Genomic DNA, 25,608 nt, shown 5'->3' with positions numbered 1-25,608 from the left:
TACAGAATCCTTTACAAATCACTCACCTTAATTCACAAATCCATCCACAATCACCTTCATCTGGACCTCGAATTCCCTCTCAGACTCCATATCTCCAACAGACCGACTAGAGAAGTATACAAAGGAACTCTACAAGCCCCGCCAACCAAAGCCACACGCCTCACCTCGACCAAAGACCGATCCTTCTCGACAGCAGGCCCAGCTATTTGGAACAACATCCCCTCAGACCTTAGGCTGGAACCGTGCCTCTTAACATTTAGGAAAAAACTTAAGACCTGGCTATTCCGCCAAGCCTTCTCAGATCCCCCTGATACACACTAGACGACCGAACAACCTTCATGAGCAATGGATCTCTGTATTACCTTTAAGTACTTAATAAGAGCTACACCTGATTCATCAATTGTTTATACTCTTTGTTTACTGCCGCCTTAGGCCTTTCTTTCCAGCTGTCTATGCTTCCAAGTTTACTATCCTTGTTGAATGTAACTTTGCTCTTCCTGTTCAAACGATTGTTTTTTGTTACAGTTCCCCAATTCGATGTAAACCGATCTGATATGGTCATTTAACCATGAAGGTCGGTATAGAAAAGTGTTAAATAAATAAATAAATAAATCTGCACTGAGCTCTCATCTGAACCGGGGCAGACCCAGGGAATCCCACATCTGCACTGAGCTCTCTCATCTGAACCGGGGCAGACCCAGGGAATCCCACATCTGCACTGAGCTCTCTCATCTGAACCGGGGCAGACCCAGGGAAACCCACATCTGCACTGAGCTCTCTCATCTGAACCAGGGCAGACCCAGGGAATCCCACATCTGCACTGAGCTCTCTCATCTGAACCGGGGCAGACCCAGGGAAACCCACATCTGCACTGAGCTCTCGTCTGAACCGGGGCAGACCCAGGGAATCCCACATCTGCACTGAGCTCTCATCTGAACCGGGGCAGACCCAGGGAAACCCACATCTGCACTGAGCTCTCTCATCTGAACCGGGGCAGACCCAGGGAAACCCACATCTGCACTGAGCTCTCATCTGAACCGGGGCAGACCCAGGGAAACCCACATCTGCACTGAGCTCTCATCTGAACCGGGGCAGACCCAGGGAAACCCACATCTGCACTGAGCTCTCATCTGAACCGGGGCAGACCCAGGGAAACCCACATCTGCACTGAGCTCTCATCACGTAAGGAAAATGATTTCTTTTTTTGCTTATTTCTGATATAACTTTAGTTAATAAAACCCATGCAGGTTTGTTCCTTACTCGCATGGAGAAAAGAGGAGAAACAAACTGTTGAGCTGCGTCTGGGCAGTGCTGTCCTGGATTATTGGCGTCTCTGATGAAGCTGACAGAGAAACGTCCTGCATAATCTCCACACCAAGTGCAGGCAGGGAAAATCTACCGAGTAGCAGATATAAGGCGGTCCATATTCAGTCACTCTCCGGACAGCAAACTTAGCCGGATAAACTACTGAGTATAGCCAACTATCTTAAAGTTAGTCAGCTTACACCTAGATTCATCATTTTGCTATAAATATAGGGAAGGGGAGGGGAAAGAGAGAGAGAGAGACATTCTGTACAGGCTCACAAAAAACCACTGTAAGAGGGGGCACTTTAACATGCAGTCATACGTACGAACAGCACAGTTACCTTCAGTGAAGATTTAATGTGATTTGGAGGGCTGAAAGGTGAAAGAAGAGTAGATTTCTACCATGTTCTCTCTATCCAGCTTGACTGCTGTTCCTACGTATGACTATGCATGTTCAACTGCCCCCTAAAACCCAACTCACCCCACCCCGAGTTCATAATTCCCCTTCTTACAGTGATATAAAAGGTTCAGAAATCAGTGGGTCTCCACAGAGGCTCCCACTCCCTCTTGCAATAAATCCCATTTTGGCCATAGCGCAGCTATCGCAGGCATAGCGCCATGAAAAAAAAAATAAAAAAAGGTTTAATTATTTTTGGTGTTAAATCCCATGATCGTGTGCTTTATGATATCGCATGCAACGTTAAACAGCCCTCATTCACATTCACTCTGACCAAAGTCCAAATTTGCACACGCATTTTGCGATGCAATATTCATCACCTGCCCTAACGCGATTTGATGAATGAGGGCTAAGACCAGTCAGGCCAGAGAGCTGTCCTAAAGTTATCCGGTTAACTCTGAATATCAGAATTAGCTGACTAACTCAACTCCTCCCAGCTACGCCCCCCGAAACGCCCCAAATGCTACCCAGATAAGAAGCTCCATCTTATTTATCTGGATGACTTCTGCTTTTGAATTAGGAGCTGCAGGAATCTTGAGCTGTGCAGTAACTCGCAGGTTAAGTGCCATGCAGTTTGCAGACCGGATAAATCTGCAGAGCTGCGTATGCGGCCGGACTTTACTAGCACGAGGACTCCCGGGGCTTCTCTTCTCATCACACTGGCTATGGCCACAAGCTTTCTTCCCTTTTTTTTTTTTTTTTTTTTTTAAGGGAAAGAAAATTTAGTTATTGCCATTTTACGAGACAGATTTCCACAGGAAATTCTTAATATAAGATTATATACAGTAAGAGAAAGAAGGAAACAGAATTCTATATACAGAAACTGAGCTTCCAAACATTACATTATCTGAAGAACATCACCTACAAAGATCTCTTTCAAAGGGACAGATGCACTAATCCTGCGCACACAGCGGGTCCTCTGTTTTTCCCCACCTCTCGGAGGCTGGCACTTTCCCTCCTTTAACTGGAACAAAATGCTTCCCAATATTACACAGTCCCAAGGTTCCCTGATGAATGCCCAGGGGCTGCACAGTGCAGACCCGGCGCTGGCTCCTTCCGCCGGCCTGTGCGCTTGCAGTAACATTTAACATAGCGTAAAGTCTGCCTGTGATAAGGACAGGAAGGGAAAGGCTCAGGAGATTAGAGAGCGAGCTCTCCGTTTCATCAAGGCAAGCAGTGCTGCCAAGTTGTGCGAGCACTGAAGGGTGGGAGTTAAGGGAGACGTTTTCTAGATGGAAAGCTTCCTCCGTGCTACTGCGCTCATCCTGCCTTTACCCCCTCCAGATGTACGACTGCATCAACAGGGAAAGGGGAGAACGTCCACCAACTCGGCGCACCTCATTCAGTCAAGAAGCCTAGGCGGTAACTTCGTCTTTTGTTCAAAGGGTTCTACTGCCCCACGGACTGGAGACCACCACATTCCCAGCCCCGGTCAGGCAAAGATCAAGCTCATCCCAGCATGCACCTGGTAATGAGCAGCCCTCATCCGATCTGGCCCCTGAAGACCTGCTCCTTCCCATAATGCGGCTGGTAAAGCCCAGTCTCTATCCCCAGCCAAGGAACAGGGGAGGAGATTTAGGCATGGGAGGAAAAAAAAAGTTTGTGTGTTGGCCGAAATATGTTGGAGGGGCATTTATCTACCAAAAGTGTTGTCCAGTTAATTGACACCAAACCGTTAATGCAAATAGCGATAGTCTTGGAGGCAAGCGGCGGTTGCTTCTGTAAAGTGACTTGCACGGGCACCGATTTCTACAGCCGCCCTGTTTTGTTGTTTCTCTATTACAAACACAGGACGCCCGTGAAGGCCAGTTTTGCTTGGCTTTGACTTCCAGCCGTGGCTTACGCGGATCCCATTCTCTCCGGCCCGTGTGCATCTTTTCCCCATGCAAGATGCGTCCCTCTTAAGACACACTGGTGCAGCGATGGATGGGAGAGCCCATTTGAGTGAGGACCTTGTCCAGCCACTGCAGAGGCCCATTAAGGTGCAGTTCAATCCAGCAGGGCGTGCTGGTCACAGTTTGCCGCCTAAAAGAAAAACAAAAACAGAGAAGTTTGAGGACAGATGGCGGGAGAGCATTCTGTGCTGCTTAGGTGGAAATGGAAGCACGCTGTGTCACAGGGACGCACTGCCGGCCATAAAAGCCACCCCCTCTCTCTTAATGATGACATATTATGATAACTGGAGCTCGCTGTGACAACGCACTTTACTACTCGAAAGATCTCCCAGGGAAACATCCAAAATGTCACTCCCGTAATATACTGGAGGTCGAGCAGTAAAGCTGAGGACTTTACAGCTGCCTTGCTTTTGCTTATTACTGTACAACTGCTGCTTTTCACGCTATAAAAATAATTTGAGCACACCGATAACACTTTCGCAGCAGAAAGAGGTTTCCAGCAAATAATTAAAGTTGGATTAAAATCAGCAGAGCTGGGACCAAAAGAGTGGAAATTAATTTACTGCTCCTGGACAGCTCAGGCTCATTTCCCTCGCCATCCCTCACTGTGAGACCTTCAGAAGTCACTTAACCTCTCTGTGCTAAAAGGAACAGTACTAGTTCTAAAATATCAGCCTGTCTGTTTCCTTTCAGCCTTATTCATTGGTCTCCTTCCCAGAGGGTTTTTTTGGCACTCCCTCCTCTTCAGGTTTCTAGCTCAATTGGAACTGACCTCTGTTTGGACTATGGGATCTTGGGCCTTCATTTACAGCTCACCCAAGCCTCCCCCCCAAGTCACGAAGCCAAGCCCTTGCAGCAACAGCCTGGGGCCATGCAATCATGGCCCCCCCGCCGAGTCCAGGTGCCACTGCTGTGCAGTGACTGGGATTCTCCCTCAGCAGCTGTGGACGAGTCCTCCCCATTGCACACGCTCAGTCCTGGACCACTCGAGGAGCAGAGGATCTGACCGGGGGAATAATCCCGGGTCCCTCCGCATGGCGGTACTGCCACTGGGCCGGGCCTACATTTAATTTCCTGCACGCTTCGATTTATCTTTGGAATAAATGGTATACATTATTTATTACAGTCAAGGTAGACAGAGACCAATGGGCCTTTCTAGACTGCCCAGCTATTCCTGTCCAAACCACAGGTGCATAATCTCAAATGCCAGCCATCATTTGTGTTTAAAAATCGCCTTTCCATGGTGCGAATGCCCAAGGCAAGATTCCAGCAATCACACAGCGTGGCTGCTAGTAAGATATCCCTGCTTATCCAAGACAGCCTTCACGGTCTTCATCCTCTGTGCCCCACCACCATGGATACACGGACGTATAAGCAGCATTCCCTTCCCATATCCAAGTACCAGACTGTAAAATCATCTGAACAGCCGCCAGCACTGGCAAGGCTATCACCCAAACATTGCCTTCCTAAGAGGTCGGTTTTAAAAGCGATGCTCACGCAAAAATGCACATATTACGCACGTGTGTGGGGCGCTCGCGAGCAACGCAGAGTTTTAAAAGCCGTGAAGTACGCACATAGATACACCTGTGCGTGCATCTTAAATTCGAGGGCAGGCAAGGGGCGAGGAATGGGGGGAGCATGAACGTTCCGGGACGGGGGCCAACAGTTATTACGTGCAAGTCCGTATTTTAAAACTGGAGACCGCAGTCTGCATCGGCCTGTGCTGCTCCAGATGAGGAGGAAGCCCTTAGATCTCGGGTTTTAGGGCTTACAGGACAGGGCGAGGGTCCGGGTCAACAGGGGGGCCGTGCAGGATGAGGAAACAGAGGGGTCTTGAAGACTGCGATATTAACTGGGCAAACTGGTGGACTGATCGGGTCGTCCCTCGAGTGAGCATGTTTTACAATCCGCCCACATAGGCGCGCAAAAGCCAGCAAGGTCGTAGGGAAGACACGCAAAGAACGTTTTCTCGAGTAATCGCTTACGATTAGGCGCATACTTAACGCACGGAAGCTGCATTTTAAAATTAGCCTGCAAGTCTCTGTGGCCACCTTGCCACCAGCAAACTGCTGCACTAACCTGGCCGGTCTCTGCAGAGCTGCACTAACCTGGCCGGTCTCTGCGGAGCTGCACTAACCTGGCCGGTCTCTGCAGAGCTGCACTAACCTGGCCGGTCTCTGCAGAGCTGCACTAACCTGGCCGGTCTCTGCAGAGCTGCACTAACCTGGCCGGTCTCTGCAGAGCTGTACTTTATATACTTTAGTGTATAGGACTACAAATGCAATCCTCATCGATAACCATCAAACCACACTTTATATTTCTGCACATAGAGTTGGGATCCTGTTCTTATCACTTGTAACTGTTTATTCTGCACGGCACAAGTCCAGCTGATTGCCAGACTCAGCTGTGGATGACTTGCCAAACGGACCCGATTGACCCCCTATTTAGTAGCCTGCTAGACCAAGCTGGCCACTGCCATTTTTCTTTTAATCCTTCCCGGCTTGCTACCTGCAGGTTGCCACTACGACACCCCATTGTTGAAACATTTTTCCTAAGTCAAACTGTCAGCAGTCTGTGCTGTATTCATTCTTTACATGCATCAAGTGTGACGCCTGCATAGGGCTCTGATGAAGACCTGCTCTTCAGCTGTCTGTGCTGTATTCATTCTTTACATGCATCAAGTGTGACGCCTGCATAGGGCTCTGATGAAGACCTGCTCGTCAGCTGTCTGTGCTGTATTCATGCTTAACGCATCAGTGAGATGCCTGCATAGGGCTCTGATGACGATCTGATTTTCAGCTGTCTGTGCTGTATTCATGCTTAACGTATCAGTGAGATGCCTGCATAGGGCTCTGATGACGATCTGATTTTCAGCTGTCTGTGCTGTATTAATGCTTTATCAATATGACACATGCATGAGGCTCTGAGGAAGATCAGTACTGCTTCATCCTAATTTGATCCAATTCATAATAGTGAGCACAACTAAGCAGGCACACTTCAAAAACTAACAGGTAATATTTCCTAAAAAGAAATTAGAATCAGAATGAAAAAGGGAAACCTTAATTTTCTGTGTTTTTACTGCCAATGGGGGGCATTATGTAAATCATAATTATCCTTGTGGAAGACACTAGTTCAGTGCAAGGGTCCGGCAATAATTAGAGAAGAGACACTGAGTCTTGTTGGAAGGTTATCGACCAAGTCTGGACAAAATGCTGCCACATCCATCCAGCTGTGGATTTGTAAAACAAGCTCTCTTTTGTAAAAAGGAATCAATGCATGTTGGGTCGCTGTGCAATGAGCTTTAGAGAAGTGATTAAAACAGGGCCCTTGAGAACGCCCGGGACTGCTTACATAGAAATGTCTGACTTCTATCAGGGCCTGTTGTAAGGATTTATAAAGCTCATTCTACCAATTTAATTTACTGCTTTAGCATGTTGTATTTTATTAAACTACTGCTTTGTTTTTAATTAAAAATACAATCCAGAAAGCATTAGTGAACATACTTTATGTTTAGAAATAAGCTTCATGCATGTTTCCCGTCTCATTTTTAACCTGCTGATCCCCGAGATGTGCTGGTGGCCAGCGGCCGGCCCTTGCTGGCCCGTGGTGTTTCCTCTGGTGCTGGGCAGCCGAGCATCAGGAGAGGTGGAGAAGGGGCAGACTGCAAGAAATCAGGCAGTTCAGCGGCCACCGCAGCCCCGTCTGCCTCTCTAAGTGCTGCACACCAGCTTCTCTACAATTACTTTTCAATGCTTTAGTATTTTTTTTTCTTTCAATGAACAGACCAAGACCTAGTTTAAACCAAAAAAAAAAAAAAAAAAAAAGCCTCCCAGAACACATCTCCCCCTTTTCCAAACTCAAGCCCTAATTTCACACAGTATTTTGTTGCTCTGGAAAGCAAGCAACAGCCGCTTTAGTCAATTAAATTTTAGATTATGGCTCTCACTATCAACGGGGGCTGTAATGAGATGTCTAAATCCCGGCATCTGGATTTCATTAGGAGTCCTGGCTCCGAGCCAGTGCTGAAAAGGCCTGGCCCACGTAGAACGGAAGATTTAAAAATAAAATGGCTTCCCGACGTCTGCAGAAATGGAAATAACTTCTGCGGCTTTAGCTTCTCACTGATCTTCTCTCCTGTGGTGAGAAAACCTCTGCGGGCAGAGCGTCACCCGCACGCCGCCTCCAGTCCCCCCGCGGCGAAGCACCGTTCATGCCAGGAGGGGCCCAGCTGTAACAGGTGCTCTCCCAGGAAGGAGGGCGACATCACCCAAGATTACCACAAAGCTTCCAGAAGCTGCGTTAATGCTCCGAGAAAACCGAGACCCGAGGGAGAGTCCCTCCCCTTCCATGTGCTTGATGTGGAACGGCACAGCACAGGCTCAGCGAAGCGCGACGAAGCTTCCAGAAACCTTGCAGTAATCTTCCCCGGCCTGGCATCACCCCACACCTGTCTTCAGAGAAATGTCATTCATTTAGACAATGTCTACACTACTTTCCCGGCCGAAATGGCTGCACAAGGCCGAGCACAATACTAAAATCAATGAACAATCTTCAAAACAGCCCCATATAATGTAAAACAAAAAAAGGAGCGAACACACCTCGTATTGATATTAATACCCAACGTGGCTTAACATTAAAACGCACATTCAAACAATAAATACTTACTTACATTTTTGAAGCATCAAATGTGGAGCTTCCCCAATGTTCTGCCGAAGCAGTCCACCCCCTGTCATCTCACGCCAGTCTTTCAAATTTTTACTATTAAACAGTGATCCAAAAAATCTCAAATGTGAATTCCAAAACTGAAGTCTAAAGCACGACGCCCCAGATGTCAGTCACTTAACTTTTTCTCAACATCAGCATTCGAGGGGTTTCCTCCTTCCAAAATGGCATCCTTTCGTGAAAAAACAAAATTTACTGCAAGCCCCAACATCGATGTTTCAAATGTTCTTCATGGGGAGACCTGCACCAGAAACGGACGTCTGTGCATCCAGCGTTCCAAAATCCCTCCGTGTTTTCTTTCACGCGAGCGGGGTAATTTGAAGGATTCATTAGTTCAATCGTATGTTATGGAGGCAGCTGCTATACAAGCGATGCACAATGTGTGCCTGCGATTGTACGACCTGGCAACCAGCAGCCAGAGGCGCCACTCTGGTGTTTCCTAACACATCAAATTACAGCAATCTTTTATAGTGGCTCTCCCAAGGGAGTAACACATTTCATTCCGCGTGCCTACGCACTCTTATACATCGGAAAGGCCTCTCAACTCTTCCAAACAAGAATTGCCAAACGTCGCAGTTGTGTGAAAAATAATCGACTCGCGGCTCCAATTGTAGGAGTTAGAGCGGAGTCAGTGCCAGGGGGTGTCCTGGACGTGTTCTGCCATCTACCCGCAGAGATGATTTGGACTTGCAGCAAAAATGGATTCCTACCCTTAAGACTGCTGTCCCACAAATGGATTAAATCAGGACATTGGCTGGTCGCTTTTTAATTACTCGATGGATCGGTTCAGATGATCGTGTGATTTAACGTTCTGGATATATATATCAGCACATACCCGTGCTGATATCACTGCGGTGCTTTTACAGGATTCGTTTGTCACATGACAATTGCCGGCATTGTTCGAAACCTTCATTTATAAAGGGTGTGTACATCAGTCTCTGGTGCAGGTCTCCCGATGAAGAACATTTGAAACATCGATGAGGGGACTTGCAGTGCAGTAAAATTTGTTTTTCACGAAAGGAAGCCATTTTGGAAGAAGGAAATCTCACCAATGCCGACTTTTAGAAAAAGTTAAGTGACTGACATCTGGGACATCTTGGTTTAAACTTTAGTTTTGGAATTCACATTTGAGATTTTTTTGGATCACTATTTAATAGTAAATAAAAGAGGGGGTGGACTGCTTCAGCAGAAAAATCACACTGGGGAAGCTCCACGTTTCATGCCTCAAAAACTGAAGCATTTGTTGTTGTTTGAACACACAATGTATGTGTACACTTAGCACACAAGCTCCCAGCAACTCGGACAAGCAAAGGCCCCCATGTAATAAGGAGCGCTGGGCACTTTTACTGGTGAATGTGCACATATGTTTTACTCTCCCTGTAGCAAGGATTTTTGTGTGCAAACACTGCATGCACAAGTGAGCACTCTGCCACTAAAACCCCATGTTAATAAGTCATTAGCCCTTGCTCCCGTTGCAGAGAGGTGCACAGGCCATGCACATGGTTCCTCAACACTGGAGACTGAATTCCTGAGTACAGCTGCTGTAAAGTTAGTCTATGTGGCTGGCGCAGGGTCCTCAACTGGGAATTTTTGTGCACATAAAACACAATTTGTGCACAGAGCAAGATTTCTGAGCAGAAAACATATTTTGGGTTGTTTTAGTTATTAAAGGTTTTTATTAATTACATCATCATGTCCGCAATATCATTTCCCAAAGAAGGAAAGCATGTTTTACACGCAGAGAATATGCTTTGTGTAAAGATTTTTTATGCACACAAATTGTTATCTGTGCAGAAAACATGTCTTATGTTTATTTTTTGTTTAAAACAATTTATTTCCTGTGCTTTTCAAGTTCAAGGCGGGGCACATTATAAAACAATCATAAAACAGCCACATAAATACAAGTAAATAAAACTAAATCACATTACAAGCACTACCATCAGATAGAATAATAATGCAATAAAACACAAAAAGTCTGAATTATTCACCATTCTATCAAACCCAACACAACCAATGGAAAAAAAAAAAAACTATCTTGGGCCTTAGGAAAAGAGATGTTAAGCGTCTCAACCTCAATCTCAAAGGCCCGTATGTGCATAAATCATATTCTATGCGTGCTAGACCTGTCTTCTGCGATTGCTTTTGGGGTGGCGTGTTTCTTTTTAAACGACTGATGCATTAGCATGTCATTAGGTTACTGCATCGGGGGTCAACGCAAGCTTTCGTACATCGGATCCATCTAAAATGTAGCTTTCCAGGACCACTGTTTTTAGTACCCAATGAAGGAGGCAGCAGAGAGGTCAACCTCCTACCAGTGATTGTCTACAAAAGGAAGACGCTTTTAAAAATAAATACAATCCATCTTAAATCGTCTAGGCCCTACAAAGTAAGCGCCACCTTCTCCTAAACAGACAGCTTTGGATTAAGAAGATCAGCAAAACTAAGAGAAACTGAATGAAATAAAGGATTTTGAACAAGCAATTAAGTGTACAATCTGGTGCTAGAGAACCACCTCTCATTGCCTGAGCTGTAAAATGCTGAGTGCAAGGGACGCTGCTGACCTGTATTCGGCGCCCCAGCCTTTGACGAAGCTCATTCGGATAGTGCACATGCGGGTGAGCTGGTACACGGCTTCGAAGCCCTGATTCACAGATTGCGCCAGGAGAGCAGCAAACTCCTGGTTGTTAAAAATCTTCAGGTTGCACCCTATGAAGAGAGACACAAGAAAACACACGCTGGCAGTGCAGAACTCACACCGTAACGCGCAGCAGTTTTTCATTTGAGGAAAAGCTTTTTTTCCTTCCATATTTAGTTTGCCGCCACTGTGCTACGTTTTAATGCAGCAGTTAAGACTGAAGCCATGTACGCGGATAACTTCAGACCACGGGCAGACTCACAGCACGGATACTCCCCACCCCCACAGCTTCCTTTGTATCTGAGTAACCTTTAGCCAGCCAATGCTTATCCAGCTAAAAATTATCCAGGCGGCAGGGGGAAATATTTCAACCACATTTTTGCCCAATTTGTGTGGCCAAGTCCCAAAGTTAGCCGTAGAAATTCTTCTGAATGCTGATCTCAACGTGCATTACTCATCTCTGCACAAGTAGGTAATGAGCTGTTTTACATAGTTTGGCATCTCATTACCTCATTAGCACAGCAAGTTAATTTATGCACATTAAAACCCAGACTCGCAATTAAACGCGATTGCACATGCGATCAATGCACGGAGCCCTGGCTTTTTTCTTCCCCACTGCTCCTCTCTCATCTCACTCTGTCTTTCACCTCCTCACGTCCCCTTAGCTCACCTGTAACATCTTCATCTCACAGCCTTCCACCTCTCCTCTCAACCTCCCTTTCCTCTCTCTCAGCCTCTTGCTTGCCTTCCCACTCTCTGGCTCTCAAATCCATCAAAACCCTCTACCTCCTCCCTCCTCCTCTGAGTGAGCCTCAGTCCTCCATCTTCCGCTTTCAGTCCCTTCCCCCCCGTCTGTGATTCCTTCTCATTCTCTCAGTCATCTCTCTCCCCCCAGTCTCAAGCATCCTCCCCTCCACCCCCTCAGCCTCACGCATGTTTCCCCACTGCTCCCCACCTCAGGACTCACTCACCCTCCCCCAGGCCTTCCCCCGCAGTCACCACCTTGAAGGGGAGCACATTACTCTGCATCCAAGGCTTCCTACAGAAGGTCACTTCGTTTTGGCTAAATTTCACTCAGTGCGGGAGCAGGTCCTGGGCCCCTCTCCCCCTTCCCGTGAGGTGCGGCCCTGTCTCATGCAGCAGGGGCCAGTCCTGGGCCCCAGATCAGGAAGCAGAGCTAAGCCGGAAACTGAGCCAATGCCTGGGGGCTTTGCTGCAAGCCCCTCGCCCTTCCGGCTCCCGCAGGGGAAGCGAAGCCCGCGAGTGCTCATTCATTTCCAGCTCACGTTTTCTCACAACCCATCACCACTGCCTCTCTAACACTGGAGGAGCGACGAGCTCCTGCTGAAAGAAGACAACAGGGAAGGCCACTCTGTCCCCTGAGAGGTAAGGCCTACCCCCGGCTGATAAACCCTGCAGCAGACGACAAGGACCAACTGGTCCATGCACAATGTCCGGTTTCACCTCCCCTGCTCCGGCTCAGGGTCCATCCCAGCTGTCAGCCATACAAACAACTTCCTGCGTGAGCTCCCTCCCTCTCCAAGTCCAGTAAAACCTAACTGCGTGGGAAGATAAGCATGCAAATTCCCGAAATTCAGACCCCAGCCTTTCTAGCGCCCTCTGTCTCTGTGCAAAGCAGGTTTAAGATCTGTTACCACAGAGCAAGAGGAGAGCAGCGCAAACACCTGAGAAAAGTCAGGGAATGAGATAAGCAGAAGGCCCGAGGGCCTCTCTTTTTTCAGCGGACCTCTTTATTCACTCTATCCAGTGAAAATTGTAACCAAACGCTGGTTATAGCAAGAGACACTGCCAACTTATCTGCAGGCTTGCAATGACTCAGCAGCGGTTAGGGGAAGAGAGCAGGATGGCAGCCTTTGGAAAGAGATTGTCATGGCAGGAAAGGGTAATGTAGGTTGATGGAGACGAGGATGTTTGACACAGCGAGTAAAATTACAATTCTTTTTTCCATTGGTTACCTGGTGGGATCTTGCAGACAGTTGCTGGGTGCCAGCCGTAGCGCTGGTTACAGTTAGGAGACTGGACAAAAATGGCGCTGTCACTCAGGCACTCGGCAAACACCTCCCCGCCAATGTAGTACAGTCTCACGCCTCTCCCTACGGAGCAGAAGAGACAAAGCTGGAGTCAGTGAGAGGAAGGGCTCGGCCAGGGCAGCCATGCTCCTCGGTGGTGACCTGCTGGACCTCAGGACCCCCTCCCTGTCCTCGCAGAGCTCACACTAGGCGGCCACTTTCCCTCCGTCCCCACCTCCAAACCTAGGGTCTAAGGCAAGCTCCTGCTGCAGGAACCACCACGCAAACAGCAGGGAATATATTCCCAGACGTATTTCTGAAAAGCAGGCAAAGGGCACCAGAGGACTCTCTGACTTCTGTCCGGAAAACTGCTCCGGTTTTAAAAAGCATCTTTGTAAGACAGGGCCCAATATTCAGCCGATGCCCAGCTAACGCGTTTTGGGATGTTCAGGTCTAACTTATCTAACTGTAAATATCGCTACTTATCTGGCTAAGCAGCTGCTCCCCATTATGTCCCCGGCCCACCTACCTCTTAGCTGTACAACCGCTTAACTGGCAACGAATTCAGCCGGCCAGGAGGCAGCTGCTGGGCATGGCTGGGTTATTAACTGGGTCGCTACTTATCCGGCTACGTGAAGCTGAGTATCAGCCCCTGCCTGACGTATACATCCTGCATAGCTGCTAACTTGATTACTCGCTGTTTCTCAGCTTGAGTGGAGCTGAGTATCAGCCCCTGCCTGACGTATACATCCTGCATAGCTGCTAACTTGATTACTCGCTGTTTCTCAGCTTGAGTGAAGCTGAGTATCAGCCCCTGCCTGACGTATACATCCTGCATAGCTGCTAACTTGATTACTCGCTGTTTCTCAGCTTGAGTGGAGCTGAGTATCAGCCCCTGCCTGACGTATACATCCTGCATAGCTGATAACTTGATTACTCGCTGTTTCTCAGCTTGAGTGAAGCTGAGTATCAGCCCCTGCCTGACGTATACATCCTGCATAGCTGCTAACTTGATTACTCGCTGTTTCTCAGCTTGAGTGGAGCTGAGTATCAGCTCCTGCCTGACGTATACATCCTGCATAGCTGCTAACTTGATTACTCGCTGTTTCTCAGCTTGAGTGGAGCTGAGTATCAGCTCCTGCCTGACGTATATATCCTGCATAGCTGCTAACTTGATTACTCGCTGTTTCTCAGCTTGAGTGGAGTTGAGTATCAGCTCCTGCCTGACGTATACATCCTGCATAGCTGCTAACTTGATTACTCGCTGTTTCTCAGCTTGAGTGGAGCTGAGTATCAACCCCTGCCTGACGTATACATCCTGCATAGCTGATAACTTGATTACTCGCTGTTTCTCAGCTTGAGTGGAGCTGAGTATCAGCCCCTGCCTGACGTATACATCCTGCATAGCTGATAACTTGATTACTCGCTGTTTCTCAGCTTGAGTGGAGTTGAGTATCAGCTCCTGCCTGACGTATACATCCTGCATAGCTGATAACTTGATTACTCGCTGTTTCTCAGCTTGAGTGGAGCTGAGTATCAACCCCTGCCTGACGTATACATCCTGCATAGCTGCTAACTTGATTACTCGCTGTTTCTCAGCTTGAGTGGAGCTGAGTATCAACCCCTGCCTGACGTATACATCCTGCATAGCTGATAACTTGATTACTCTGTGGTTTATCACCCAGCTTTTTCTCAGCTTGAGTGGAGTTGAGTATCAGCTCCTGCCTGACGTATACATCCTGCATAGCTGATAACTTGATTACTCGCTGTTTCTCAGCTTGAGTGGAGCTGAGTATCAACCCCTGCCTGACGTATACATCCTGCATAGCTGATAACTTGATTACTCGCTGTTTCTCAGCTTGAGTGAAGCTGAGTATCAACCCCTGCCAGATGTATACATCCTGCATAGCTGATAACCTGATTACTCTGTGGTTTATCACCCAGCTTTTTCTCAGCTTGAGTGGAGCTGAGTATCAACCCCTGCCTGACATATACATCCTGCATAGCTGATAACTTGATTACTCGCTGTTTCTCAGCTTGAGTGAAGCTGAGTATCAACCCCTGCCTGACGTATACATCCTGCATAGCTGATAACTTGATTACTCTGTGGTTTATCACCCAGCTTTTTCTCAGCTTGAGTGGAGCGATGTCTCTACAAACCACACGCTGTAAGGACACAGGGCTTGGATCCCAGTCCCCATTCTCAGCAGGGGCCACATCTTTCTTCAGCAGAGCTGGGAAGGAACCTGGTTCCAGCGTCCACCTCCCCCACCTACACACCGAGTGTCTCTGCGCTGCCCCTCCCTCAGTGACCGGGCCGAACGGGCCATGCCACCACTGTTTACAGAAGTGGCCCGGGAACTATCCACAATGCGCAGCGAGCAAGAGGCATCTGTGAGCACTGGGGCTGGACCTGAATGCCCCTTCCCCTGGTACCAGTTTCTTGCCCACGCAGGAAGGCTGCACAAGAAGGGAACTGAGCCCTACTCTTTCTGCTTCACAGACTGCTGCTGTTCCTGGCCTCTCAGAGCAGCCAGATCCTGGGTCCTGCTGTGGTGCTATTTGGGAACAATTGCTGTGAGGCCCGACCAGTCTGGATAGAAACATGGGAGAGGTGGCAAAAAGGTGGACCCTGCATGAGAGCAAGGAGCCATCCTCATACAATAAACCCTGGCTGCTGGCAGAAGGGCTCTGCTCGTGACCGCAGGTCCCAAACTCCATCCAGCTGAGCTTTCCTGCTCTCTCCCTGCAGCCGCACAGCCCTGGCTGACCTGTGGCTCTTTATCCCAGGCACCGGTGATGAGGGTGGGGAGGCAGGGTGCTGTAGGCAGACAGAAAAAACCTCAGCGGACCTCTAAGTGCGCTCTCTCCAAGCCGTTCGCCAAGAACTGGCCAACGGCAAATTGGTGCTTTGAAAGGTTTTGGCTGCCTGACATTACCTGTTGGGTTGCATCGTACCTGCTCACTCTATTGTTATTTCTTAAAAATCTCATTATCCTAACCAAATACAAGACCAGGGAGCAGCAGGCTTTGAGGCTGGGTGCACAGCCTCCTAGGTCAGAGAATGAGGTACAGGGAGAGGCAGGCGCTAGGTACATCGTGTTATGGGTGCAATTTTCAATATCCTAACCAAATACAAGAACAGGGAGCAGCAGGCTTTGAGGCTGGGTGCACAGCCTCCTAGGTCAGAGAATGAGGTACAGGGAGAGGCAGTCGCTAGGTACATCGTGTTATGGGTGCAATTTTCAATCGGTCTGTTCTGATGCAAAGGCTGCAGGTACGTTTATCCGTGGGCTTTCCACCAGTTTCCACAGGGATGAGCAGACTGAGGCGAACTTTCAAAAGATAGCACGTGTGCATATGTGTGAGTAAAACCCGCAACGTACACACATAAATCAGGGTCCGTGAGTAAATCTGTATGTGTAAAAAAAGGTTATATGCTGAAGTGCATCCTCTGTTAATCTCATTATATGTTACTAACCCAGAGGAACTAGGCTCAATTTAAAGCCAACCATATATTTTATATATATTTATTTCCAAACAGCGTCTCATACAATTTAACAGAAAGTGCTAAGTGCAATACATGATATCCCCAGAAAGTGCTAAGTGCAATACATTATATCCCCGTTAAAAATCCTCCACACCATACTCACATACACACCATGCATACCATCATATCCCACCACATACTAAAAAACCCAACTGGTACATAAACAATACTAATACCCCCCCACTATATACCCCCAATGTTACAATACATCCTTTTTATCAAATAAACATTCACTGTTGTTACCAATACCAAGTATCTGTTATTAATTAACATGTGTTACATTGTATTATTTTTAAAACACAAAAAACTCTTAACTATCATATCAGATACAAAGTATCTACCATGTTAACACAATCATTGATTCAATTTATACAATGTGATATCTGATGTTATAATGCCCGACGGGACACCCGTTTCACCCCTTCCTTGGGGCTTCTTCAGGGATGAATTTCTATATTATACACATACACCCTCTATCATCGTCTTCCTGATATGTATTGGTCAATATCCATGCTTTCATGTAGTGATATTGAGCTCCAATTCATTGGGAGGATATCAATTGCACACAGCCATCAATTCTCCAGCAATTATATTCAAACCGGCGAAACTGTTGCCCGCTGATTGCCAAAGGCACTCATAATTACGAATGCAGGGCATGCGTTGTCATTGCATCATTGCTGATCTCACGAAGCAAAGACCCGAACTGTTTCAATATCTTAACAGAACTTAATACCAATCGTCGTGTCTAACAGTCGCTGCAAATGGTCACTCTCACTTCAATAAATTTACTGCGACAGACGCCGCCGCCATATCCTGAACTTCACAAGGAAGTCTGACCAGACTTCCTTGTGAAGTTCAGGATATGGTGGCTTCGTGAGATCAGCAATGATGCAATGACAACGCATGCCCTGCATTCGTAATTATGAGTGCCTTTGGCAATCAGCGGGCAACAGTTTCGCCGGTTTGAATATAATTGCTGGAGAATTGATGGCTGTGTGCAATTGATATCCTCCCAATGAATTGGAGCTCAATATCACTACATGAAAGCATGGATATTGACCAATACATATCAGGAAGACGATGATAGAGGGTGTATGTGTATAATATAGAAATTCATCCCTGAAGAAGCCCCAAGGAAGGGGTGAAACGGGTGTCCCGTCGGGCATTATAACATCAGATATCACATTGTATAAATTGAATCAATGATTGTGTTAACATGGTAGATACTTTGTATCTGATATGATAGTTAAGAGTTTTTTGTGTTTTTAAAAATAATACAATGTAACACATGTTAATTAATAACAGATACTTGGTATTGGTAACAACAGTGAATGTTTATTTGATAAAAAGGATGTATTGTAACATTTGGGGGTATATAGTGGGGGGGGTATTAGTATTGTTTATGTACCAGTTGGGTTTTTTAGTATGTGGTGGGATATGATGGTATGCATGGTGTGTATGTGAGTATGGTGTGGAGGATTTTTAACGGGGATATAATGTATTGCACTTAGCACTTTCTGGGGATATCATGTATTGCACTTAGCACTTTCTGTTAAATTGTATGAGACGCTGTCGTGTAAAAAAAGGGCCAGACCAGGCGCGTTCTGGGGAGGGTCCAACACTTACACCAAGTTGATATTTTACAGGCTGCCAAAGTGTCACACATACGTCTTTTACTTGCATATATTTACTTCTGGCCAATATCTGTCGAAAAGTGATCGAAACCTCTTAAAAGTGAAAAAAATGACTGGGTGAGGCACCTGGGTGTGCACTGGGGGACTTCAGGAGCTGCAGATGCTCTGGGCAAACTGGTAGACCAATTGGTAAAACTGGTAATTTCATTGCTGCGCAGATGTTATAAAATCCCCTGCCTTACGTGTGCAAAAGCTGATTTACAGGGGGAAAATGCATCTAAATAACACGAGTAAAATCTGTTCGCGCATTCCTTCAAAATTCTAAGTACAAACACGTGCATATGTTATTTGCGCACACTTATCCGGCTAAATTCAGACTTATCTGGCTGTGTAGCATCTGTACTGCTACTCATCCAGATAAATAGCACTTTTATTTTTAGACTTTTCCGACTATCTTACATAACCAGACATTTGCACCTGCTCTTACTGTGGCTCAGTTACTGGAGGAAAACCACGTGAAAATGCACGCGGTGCACAAACGTGGCAGCTACAAGAGCGGCCCCTGCACTGGTCACCCTGTGGTGGGGAAGCTACAGGCTGCCCTAAGAAAAAAAAAAAATAAGAGGCACAAACCAGCCAGAACACATTGCCAGAAGTATTTTTGGCTGCAACAGGTCAATTTTATTTTCTCTTTTTTTGCAGGGGGCAATCTGTCAACAATAATAATGGACCCCTTTGCCCGATGTCTTTTGCTTTCACCTTATGGGGGGAGGTAGACGAAGACCCATTTCCCTTCCTTCGGTAGGTGCCTGATGATGTTGACCAATGTCTGATGCCGATGGGCCGAACTTACTTTTACCGAAGAGTTTCTCTGTGAGCTGCAGGTGCAAACGATGACCTCTAAGAGTCACCTTTCCACGCACGGAACACTCCTTTATGTTGTGGTCATCCACCAAGCAAAGCAAACGTTTGCTATGGAGATCTGTGAAGGGCATGAGGCGTCTGCCTGCGGCCACTTGTGGAAGCCACCGGGCTCTCTTCTCTCTCTCGCGCACTGGCAAAATCAAATGACTCGCTTCCAGAAAAGACCCAACCGATACCGCTCGATGCACGCAATGCAGGACGAAAAGCTAACTCAATCAAGGAAACCCTACCTAGGGTTCTTGGATTTAGCTCAGGCTTCCTCATGGTAGCTGAAGGCGAGGTGTTCAGGTACTGAAAGCATTTCCCTGTACCCAGAGGACTCACAATCCAAGTTCGTACCCGAGGTCAACAGAGCAGGCCACGGAGGGTGAAAGTGACTTGCCCAAGGTCACAAGGAGTGACTGTGGGATTTGAAGCCCGGCTGCCCTGGTTCTCAGCCCTCGGCTCTAACCATTAAGCTCCTAGAGAATCTAATGAGGGTGAGAGAAGGCAAACCAGGAGGCCTGGCAACAAAAGCCTGAGAAAAGTACGTTTTTTCACAGTGCAATGACTGAATCCTGTAAAAATTACATCTGACTTGCGTCTGCATTGCACGACGGCACACGCATGCCCAGCAGAGGATGTCAAAAGCTTCTAGAAACTTTCTTACTTATTTCCCTGGCCAGGATCTGCCGGATGGCATCACCCACCTGTGAGGAGTGCTACATCCTGCTTATCCTTGAAGAAATGAATACAATCTGTTTAATAAACTAAGACTTAAGGGGCTTCTGTGCTTAACAATCAGGAGAGCTTTGTTTGCTTGCGCAAATCTTGCTCTACTTCTCGTTTAAAAGCAAATATTTTTGGCATCTACAATGAAATTCCTGATACACTTACCTACAGCACACCATGAATTATAACAAATGCAACTGAATGATAGCTGCCAATCAGATTGTGAAGTCACTAAATTGTTTACTAAAATATATATATATATATATATATATATATATATATATATATATATATATATATATATATTTTTATTTTTTTTTTTTTTGTAAATAATTATTTACTAAAATTATTTACTAAAATTATTTACTAAAAAAAAATATATATATATATATTTTTTTTTTAGTAAATAATTTAGTGACTTCACAATCTGATTGGCAGCTATCATTCAGTTGCATTTGTTATAATTCATGGTGTGCTGTAGGTAAGTGTATCAGGAATTTCATTGTAGATGCCAAAATTATTTGCTTTTAAACGAGAAGTAGAGCAAGATTTGCTCAAGCAAATATATATATATATATATATATATATATATATATATATATATATAAATAAATATAAATATATAAATATATATATATATATAAATATAAATATATATATATATATATTTTTTTTTTTTATTTTTTTTTTTTTCATTCATTCCGCTAATGTTAGGGCTAAGACTAGGGCCAGACTGGAGAGGTCTCTGTTGGAAACAGGATGCTGGGCTTGATGGACCTTTAGTCTGACCCAGTATGGCAGTTCCCATGTAAAATCTGCACTTTGCTTTCAGTAGGAGTACTGACCCCTAGCAGTGAAATATATCTGGAATTAAGAGAAACACTTGAACTGTCTTAAAGGTGACAAATTGCCTTCCTAATACGTACACGTTAGCACTGGACGGCCCTATTCCAGGAAGCCAGCCTTACCGATGTGCCGTCTGGTCAACTCCACAGCTGCATTGCGGTTCACGTTGGACAGGAGACCCAGACAGAAGCGTTCCGAGTTGGAAGGGTCAGTGAATCCGTCCACGGTCATGGAAGGCTGAGAAGCATGGAATATCTCTCCCACCCGCTGGTTCAGCTCATAGTACGAGATAGAGCACCAGAATGCAGGTTCGCAGTACGTGACAGGCTGCAAGTCTACAGGGAGGCAGAAGGGAACAGAGGGAAATAACTTTATAAAAGGGAAATCTCTGGAAGCAGACCTGACCTGCCGTGGTTTTAGGAAGGATGACATCATCCCCCAAACCGCTGCATTCAATGGTATACCAGGCATCTATAAAAACAGCTAACTAAAAACCTCCCAAAATATGACATGATGACTTGCAAAAGGCAGACAAAAACAACATTATTTCTACGCAAGCAAGAACGATGCCTGCATTTTGTTACTGGCATTACCCTTCCTTCCGTAGCGCAGAGAGGTAACGGCTGCACAATCCTGGAGATGCTGACGAACCACACAGGTCCCGTCACCCACAAAGTGCCAGCATTTTTGTTAATGGCTCTACCCTTCCTTCCGTAGCGCAGAGAGGTAACGGCTGCACAATCCTGGAGATGCTGACGTACCACACAGGTCCCTTCACCCACAAAGTGCCAGCATTTTTGTTAATGGCTCTACCCTTCCTTCCGTAGCGCAGAGAGGTAACGGCTGCACAATCCTGGAGATGCTGACGAACCACACAGGTCCCTTCACCCACAAAGTGCCAGCATTTTTGTTACTGTCACTACCCTTCCTTCCGTAGCGCAAGAAGAGAGGTACGCTGCACAATCCTGGAGATGCTGACGTACCACACAGGTCCCTTCACCCACAAAGTGCCAGCATTTTTGTTACTGGCACTACCCTTCCTTCCGTAGCGCAGAGAGGTAACGGCTGCACAATCCTGGAGATGCTGACGAACCACACAGGTCCCGTCACCCACAAAGTGCCAGCATATTCTGGTTTTTTTTTTTTATTTAGTGCCCTGTCCTAAAATATGGATACTGTGCTGAATACAGGGACTGCCAGGATGTTGCCTGCTGATCTGCCCCAGGCACCTCGGATAAGGGGCCTCACTGCATGGCTCTCTCTGGATACCGTGCATTGCCTGTGCTTAGTCGGCTGTACTGTGCACCCACTGTGCACCTAACTTACTGTACGTGCATGCTCTATACAACACCCCCTCCCGCCCCCCCCCCCCCGTTTCCTGTGCCACATTTTTCAAGGCTCTGTGGCAATTAAATGGCAAATTTGCATAATTCTGCATGTATTTGCTATTTAGATAATGTTTTATTTTACTTTATGAAAAAATAACATTTGACGACATTTCTGCGTGCAGTTAATTTATGTGGTTGTTTGGGTTAGAGGAAAAGCCTTCTTAGTGATTGGGGCTCAGGAGGAAGGAGGGGAAGGGATCTGGGAATGGGGGAGAGACTGCAGAGAAGGGATCTTAGGCAGGAGGGGTTGAGAGGTAAAGGGATGGAGCAGAGGATGCAGGAATCGGGGAAGATAAGAAAAGGGAATGAGAGGGGGAGAGGGTTCGGGGGGCTAAGGTGGCAGAGGAGGAGAGAAGATTGGGTTGAAGAAAAGAAGAGGGAAAGAGGAAGAATTAGAGCTGAGGGTGGAGAAGGAAGCTACAGCTCCCCCTCCCTTTTTCCCCTTATCCCTCCCCCAAAAAACCCTCCCTTCATTTCTTCCCTCCCCCCAAACTCCTCTCGCACCCTGATTCCTGCTCTCCCCCCCCCCAACCTTCACACTTCTTCATTCCCTCCCAACAAACCCCTCACTCACACTGTTTCACTCCCACCTCCCTAAATCCCTTGCAAACCCTGGTTCCTTCCCACACCCACCCCACGAAAGCCCTGGAAATTCAGGCTAGGAGACGTATACTGCTTACCCCATCGCCTTCTCGTTTAGGGTTGTAACATGCTCTCTCTCATCCCCACACACACACATGCTCCCTCTCATACACATGCTCTCACCCCCACACACACACACATGCTTCCTCTCATACACATGCTTTCACCCCCACACACACATCCTCCCTCTCATACACATGCTCTCACCCCCACACACACACACTCCCTCTCATACACATGCTCTCACCCCCACACACATGCTCCATCTCATACACATGCTCTCACCCCCACACACACACATGCTCCCTCTCACCCACATGCTCTCACCCCTACACAGACACACATGCTCCCTCTCACCCACATGCTCTCACCCCTACACAGACACACATGCTCCCTCTCATACACATGCTCTCACCCCACAACACACATGATCCATCTCATACACATGCTCTCACCCATCCAATTACCCATGTGCTCTCTCTCATCCATACACACACACATGCTCCCTCTCACCTACACGCTCTCACCCACACACACTCCATCTCATACACATGCTCTCACCCACACACACATGCTCCATCTCACCCACATGCTCTCACCCACACACACATATGCTCCATCTCATCCATACACTCATACCCACATCGGCTCTCTCTCATCCACACACACACACACACATGCTCTCTCTCACCCATACCCACATGCTCTCTCTCACCAAGATAGGCTCTCTCTCATCCACACACACACACACACACACACACACACACACACGCTCTCTCATCAATCCATACACCTTCTCTCACTCACTTTTCTCCCCTCTTGAGCCAGCAGCAGTCTTCAGCCCATGCAGCTGACAGGATGGCTTCGAGCCACGGGGGGACAACCCAACTGTGGCTTTGATGAGGGAGCGCAATGCCATGCTGCTCCTCCTAACCTCCGGCCTCATTGGCCACACTGCCGATTCTGGTGGAGCCATGATACTCCTCATTTTTCTAAGGTCTCACCAGCTACACTGCCGACTCTGGCAGGGCCATGCTGCTGTCCCTACTGTGCTACAACTCTGAGAAAGGGACATCACTGCCAGCCACAGACACCCAGGACAACATCATCAACAAAGGCCCGTGATGTCAAGCCACTCTTGATGGACATCATTTCAAAGGTGCCAGCAGGCCAAAGATAATGAAGCAAATGGAAAAAAAACAGTCATCAGCCCGCAGGCCACAGATTATAAGAAAAATATATCCAACAGATATACTTCTGAGCTGCATAATGGAGTTAGCATTGCATTTGCAGACTTATTTTCACTAACTACATCTAGACATCCACCAAGAGCTTAGGACTTAGAAATAACAGCGTAAATTCAGCAAATTAGAAAACTCATCTCCCTCATCCTGTTTTGCACATCGATGGTCCATGCAAAATACTTTCTTTTCCAAATATCTTGGGCTGATATTTCAGTCAATGAGCGGAACTGTGGTGTGTTCTGTACTTTCACAGTGCTCTGCTCGGCAACCACCTAAGCCTTTCATTGTGACTCAGGGGAAATGTGGGTCACCACTGAAGGATTGAGTACAAAATGCAGTTTCCGCTTTCATTCACAATTTGAGGAAAGACACAAACCAACAAATTCACCACTCCAGAAGCATGCTATAAATAAATACAAACATTCAGCTCGAGAAGTCAACAACATCTATTATCCCTTTGGTGATAAATGTTATTTAGTAAATGCAAACATATAGAGGTAAATATTCAGAACCTAGCCAGCTGAACAGTTAGCCAGATTAATTTATCCGGCTAATTTGTCTGAATATTCAGCGACACGGCTGTACCACTAAATTTAACTAGATAAATTAAAGTCAGTCAGAAAGCTTTATCTGGCTAACACAACAGGTCTAACTATCTGGCTAATTAGCTGGATATATCTAAATATGCCACTTATCTGACTAAGTTAGCCGGATACGTAGCCCCTCCCCACCCACTACTTAGCTGGATAAGTAGTTTTCTGAGTAAGTGGCAGCCGCTGAACGCAGCTGGATATTCAGACGCTGCCACTTAGCTGGATAAGAACATAAGAACATGCCTACTGGGTCAGACCAAGGGTCCATCAAGCCCAGCATCCTGTTCCAACAGTGGCCAATCCAGGCCACAAGAACCTGGCAAGTACCCAAACACTAAGAAGATCCCATGTTACCATTGCTAATAATAGCGGTGGCTATTTTCTAAGTCAACTTAATTAATAGCAGGTAATGGACTTCTCCTCCAAGAACTTATCCAATCCTTTTTTAAACACAGCTACACTAACTGCACTAACCACCTCCTCTGGCAACAAATTCCAGAGTTTAATTGTGCGTTGATTGAAAAAGAACTTTCTCCGATTAGTTTTAAATGTGCCCCATGCTAACTTCATGGAGTGTCCCCTAGTCTTTCTATTATCTGAAAGAGTAAATAACTGAGTCACATCTACCCGTTCTAGACCTCTCATGATTTTAAACACCTCTATCATATCCCCCCTCAGTCGTCTCTTCTCCAAGCTGAAAAGTCCTAACCTCTTTAGTCTTTCCTCATAGGGGAGCTGTTCCATTCCCCTTATCATTTTGGTAGCCCTTCTCTGTACCTTCTCCATCGCAATTATATCTTTTTTGAGATGCGGCGACCAGAATTGTACACAGTATTCAAGGTGCGGTCTCACCATGGAGCGATACAGAGGCATTATGACATTTTCCGTTTTATTCATCATTCCTTTTCTAATAATTCCTAACATTGTTTGCTTTTTTGACTGCCGCAGCACACTGAGCCGACGATTTCAATGTATTATCCATTATGACACCTAGATCTCTTTCTTGGGTGGTAGCACCTAATATGGAACCCA

General features: G+C 46.5%; 1 protein-coding gene across 2 annotated transcripts in view; it reads right to left on the bottom strand.

The window, feature by feature from the left end:
* Nucleotides 1-2,431: 2,431 nt before the first annotated feature.
* The window catches only part of SMAD3 (SMAD family member 3), a 114,246-nt gene continuing 91,069 nt past the window's right edge, over nucleotides 2,432-25,608 (bottom strand). The window contains exons 6-9 of one of the 2 annotated variants that reach the window (XM_029575250.1): nucleotides 20,832-21,044; nucleotides 12,991-13,128; nucleotides 10,941-11,085; nucleotides 2,432-3,787 (exon numbers count right to left, since the gene is read on the bottom strand). In XM_029575250.1, coding sequence (XP_029431110.1) covers nucleotides 3,664-3,787; nucleotides 10,941-11,085; nucleotides 12,991-13,128; nucleotides 20,832-21,044 — 620 coding nt within the window. In that variant the 3' untranslated portion in view covers nucleotides 2,432-3,663. The remainder of the gene's footprint in view (nucleotides 3,788-10,940; nucleotides 11,086-12,990; nucleotides 13,129-20,831; nucleotides 21,045-25,608) is intronic. The other variant, XM_029575251.1, reaches the window with a different exon arrangement.

This window comes from Rhinatrema bivittatum, chromosome 13, assembly GCF_901001135.1.
Source record: "Rhinatrema bivittatum chromosome 13, aRhiBiv1.1, whole genome shotgun sequence".
Lineage (NCBI taxonomy): Eukaryota > Metazoa > Chordata > Amphibia > Gymnophiona > Rhinatrematidae > Rhinatrema > Rhinatrema bivittatum.
The sequence above is the reverse complement of the archived record's forward strand: the minus strand, read 5'-3'. Positions and strand labels throughout refer to the sequence as shown.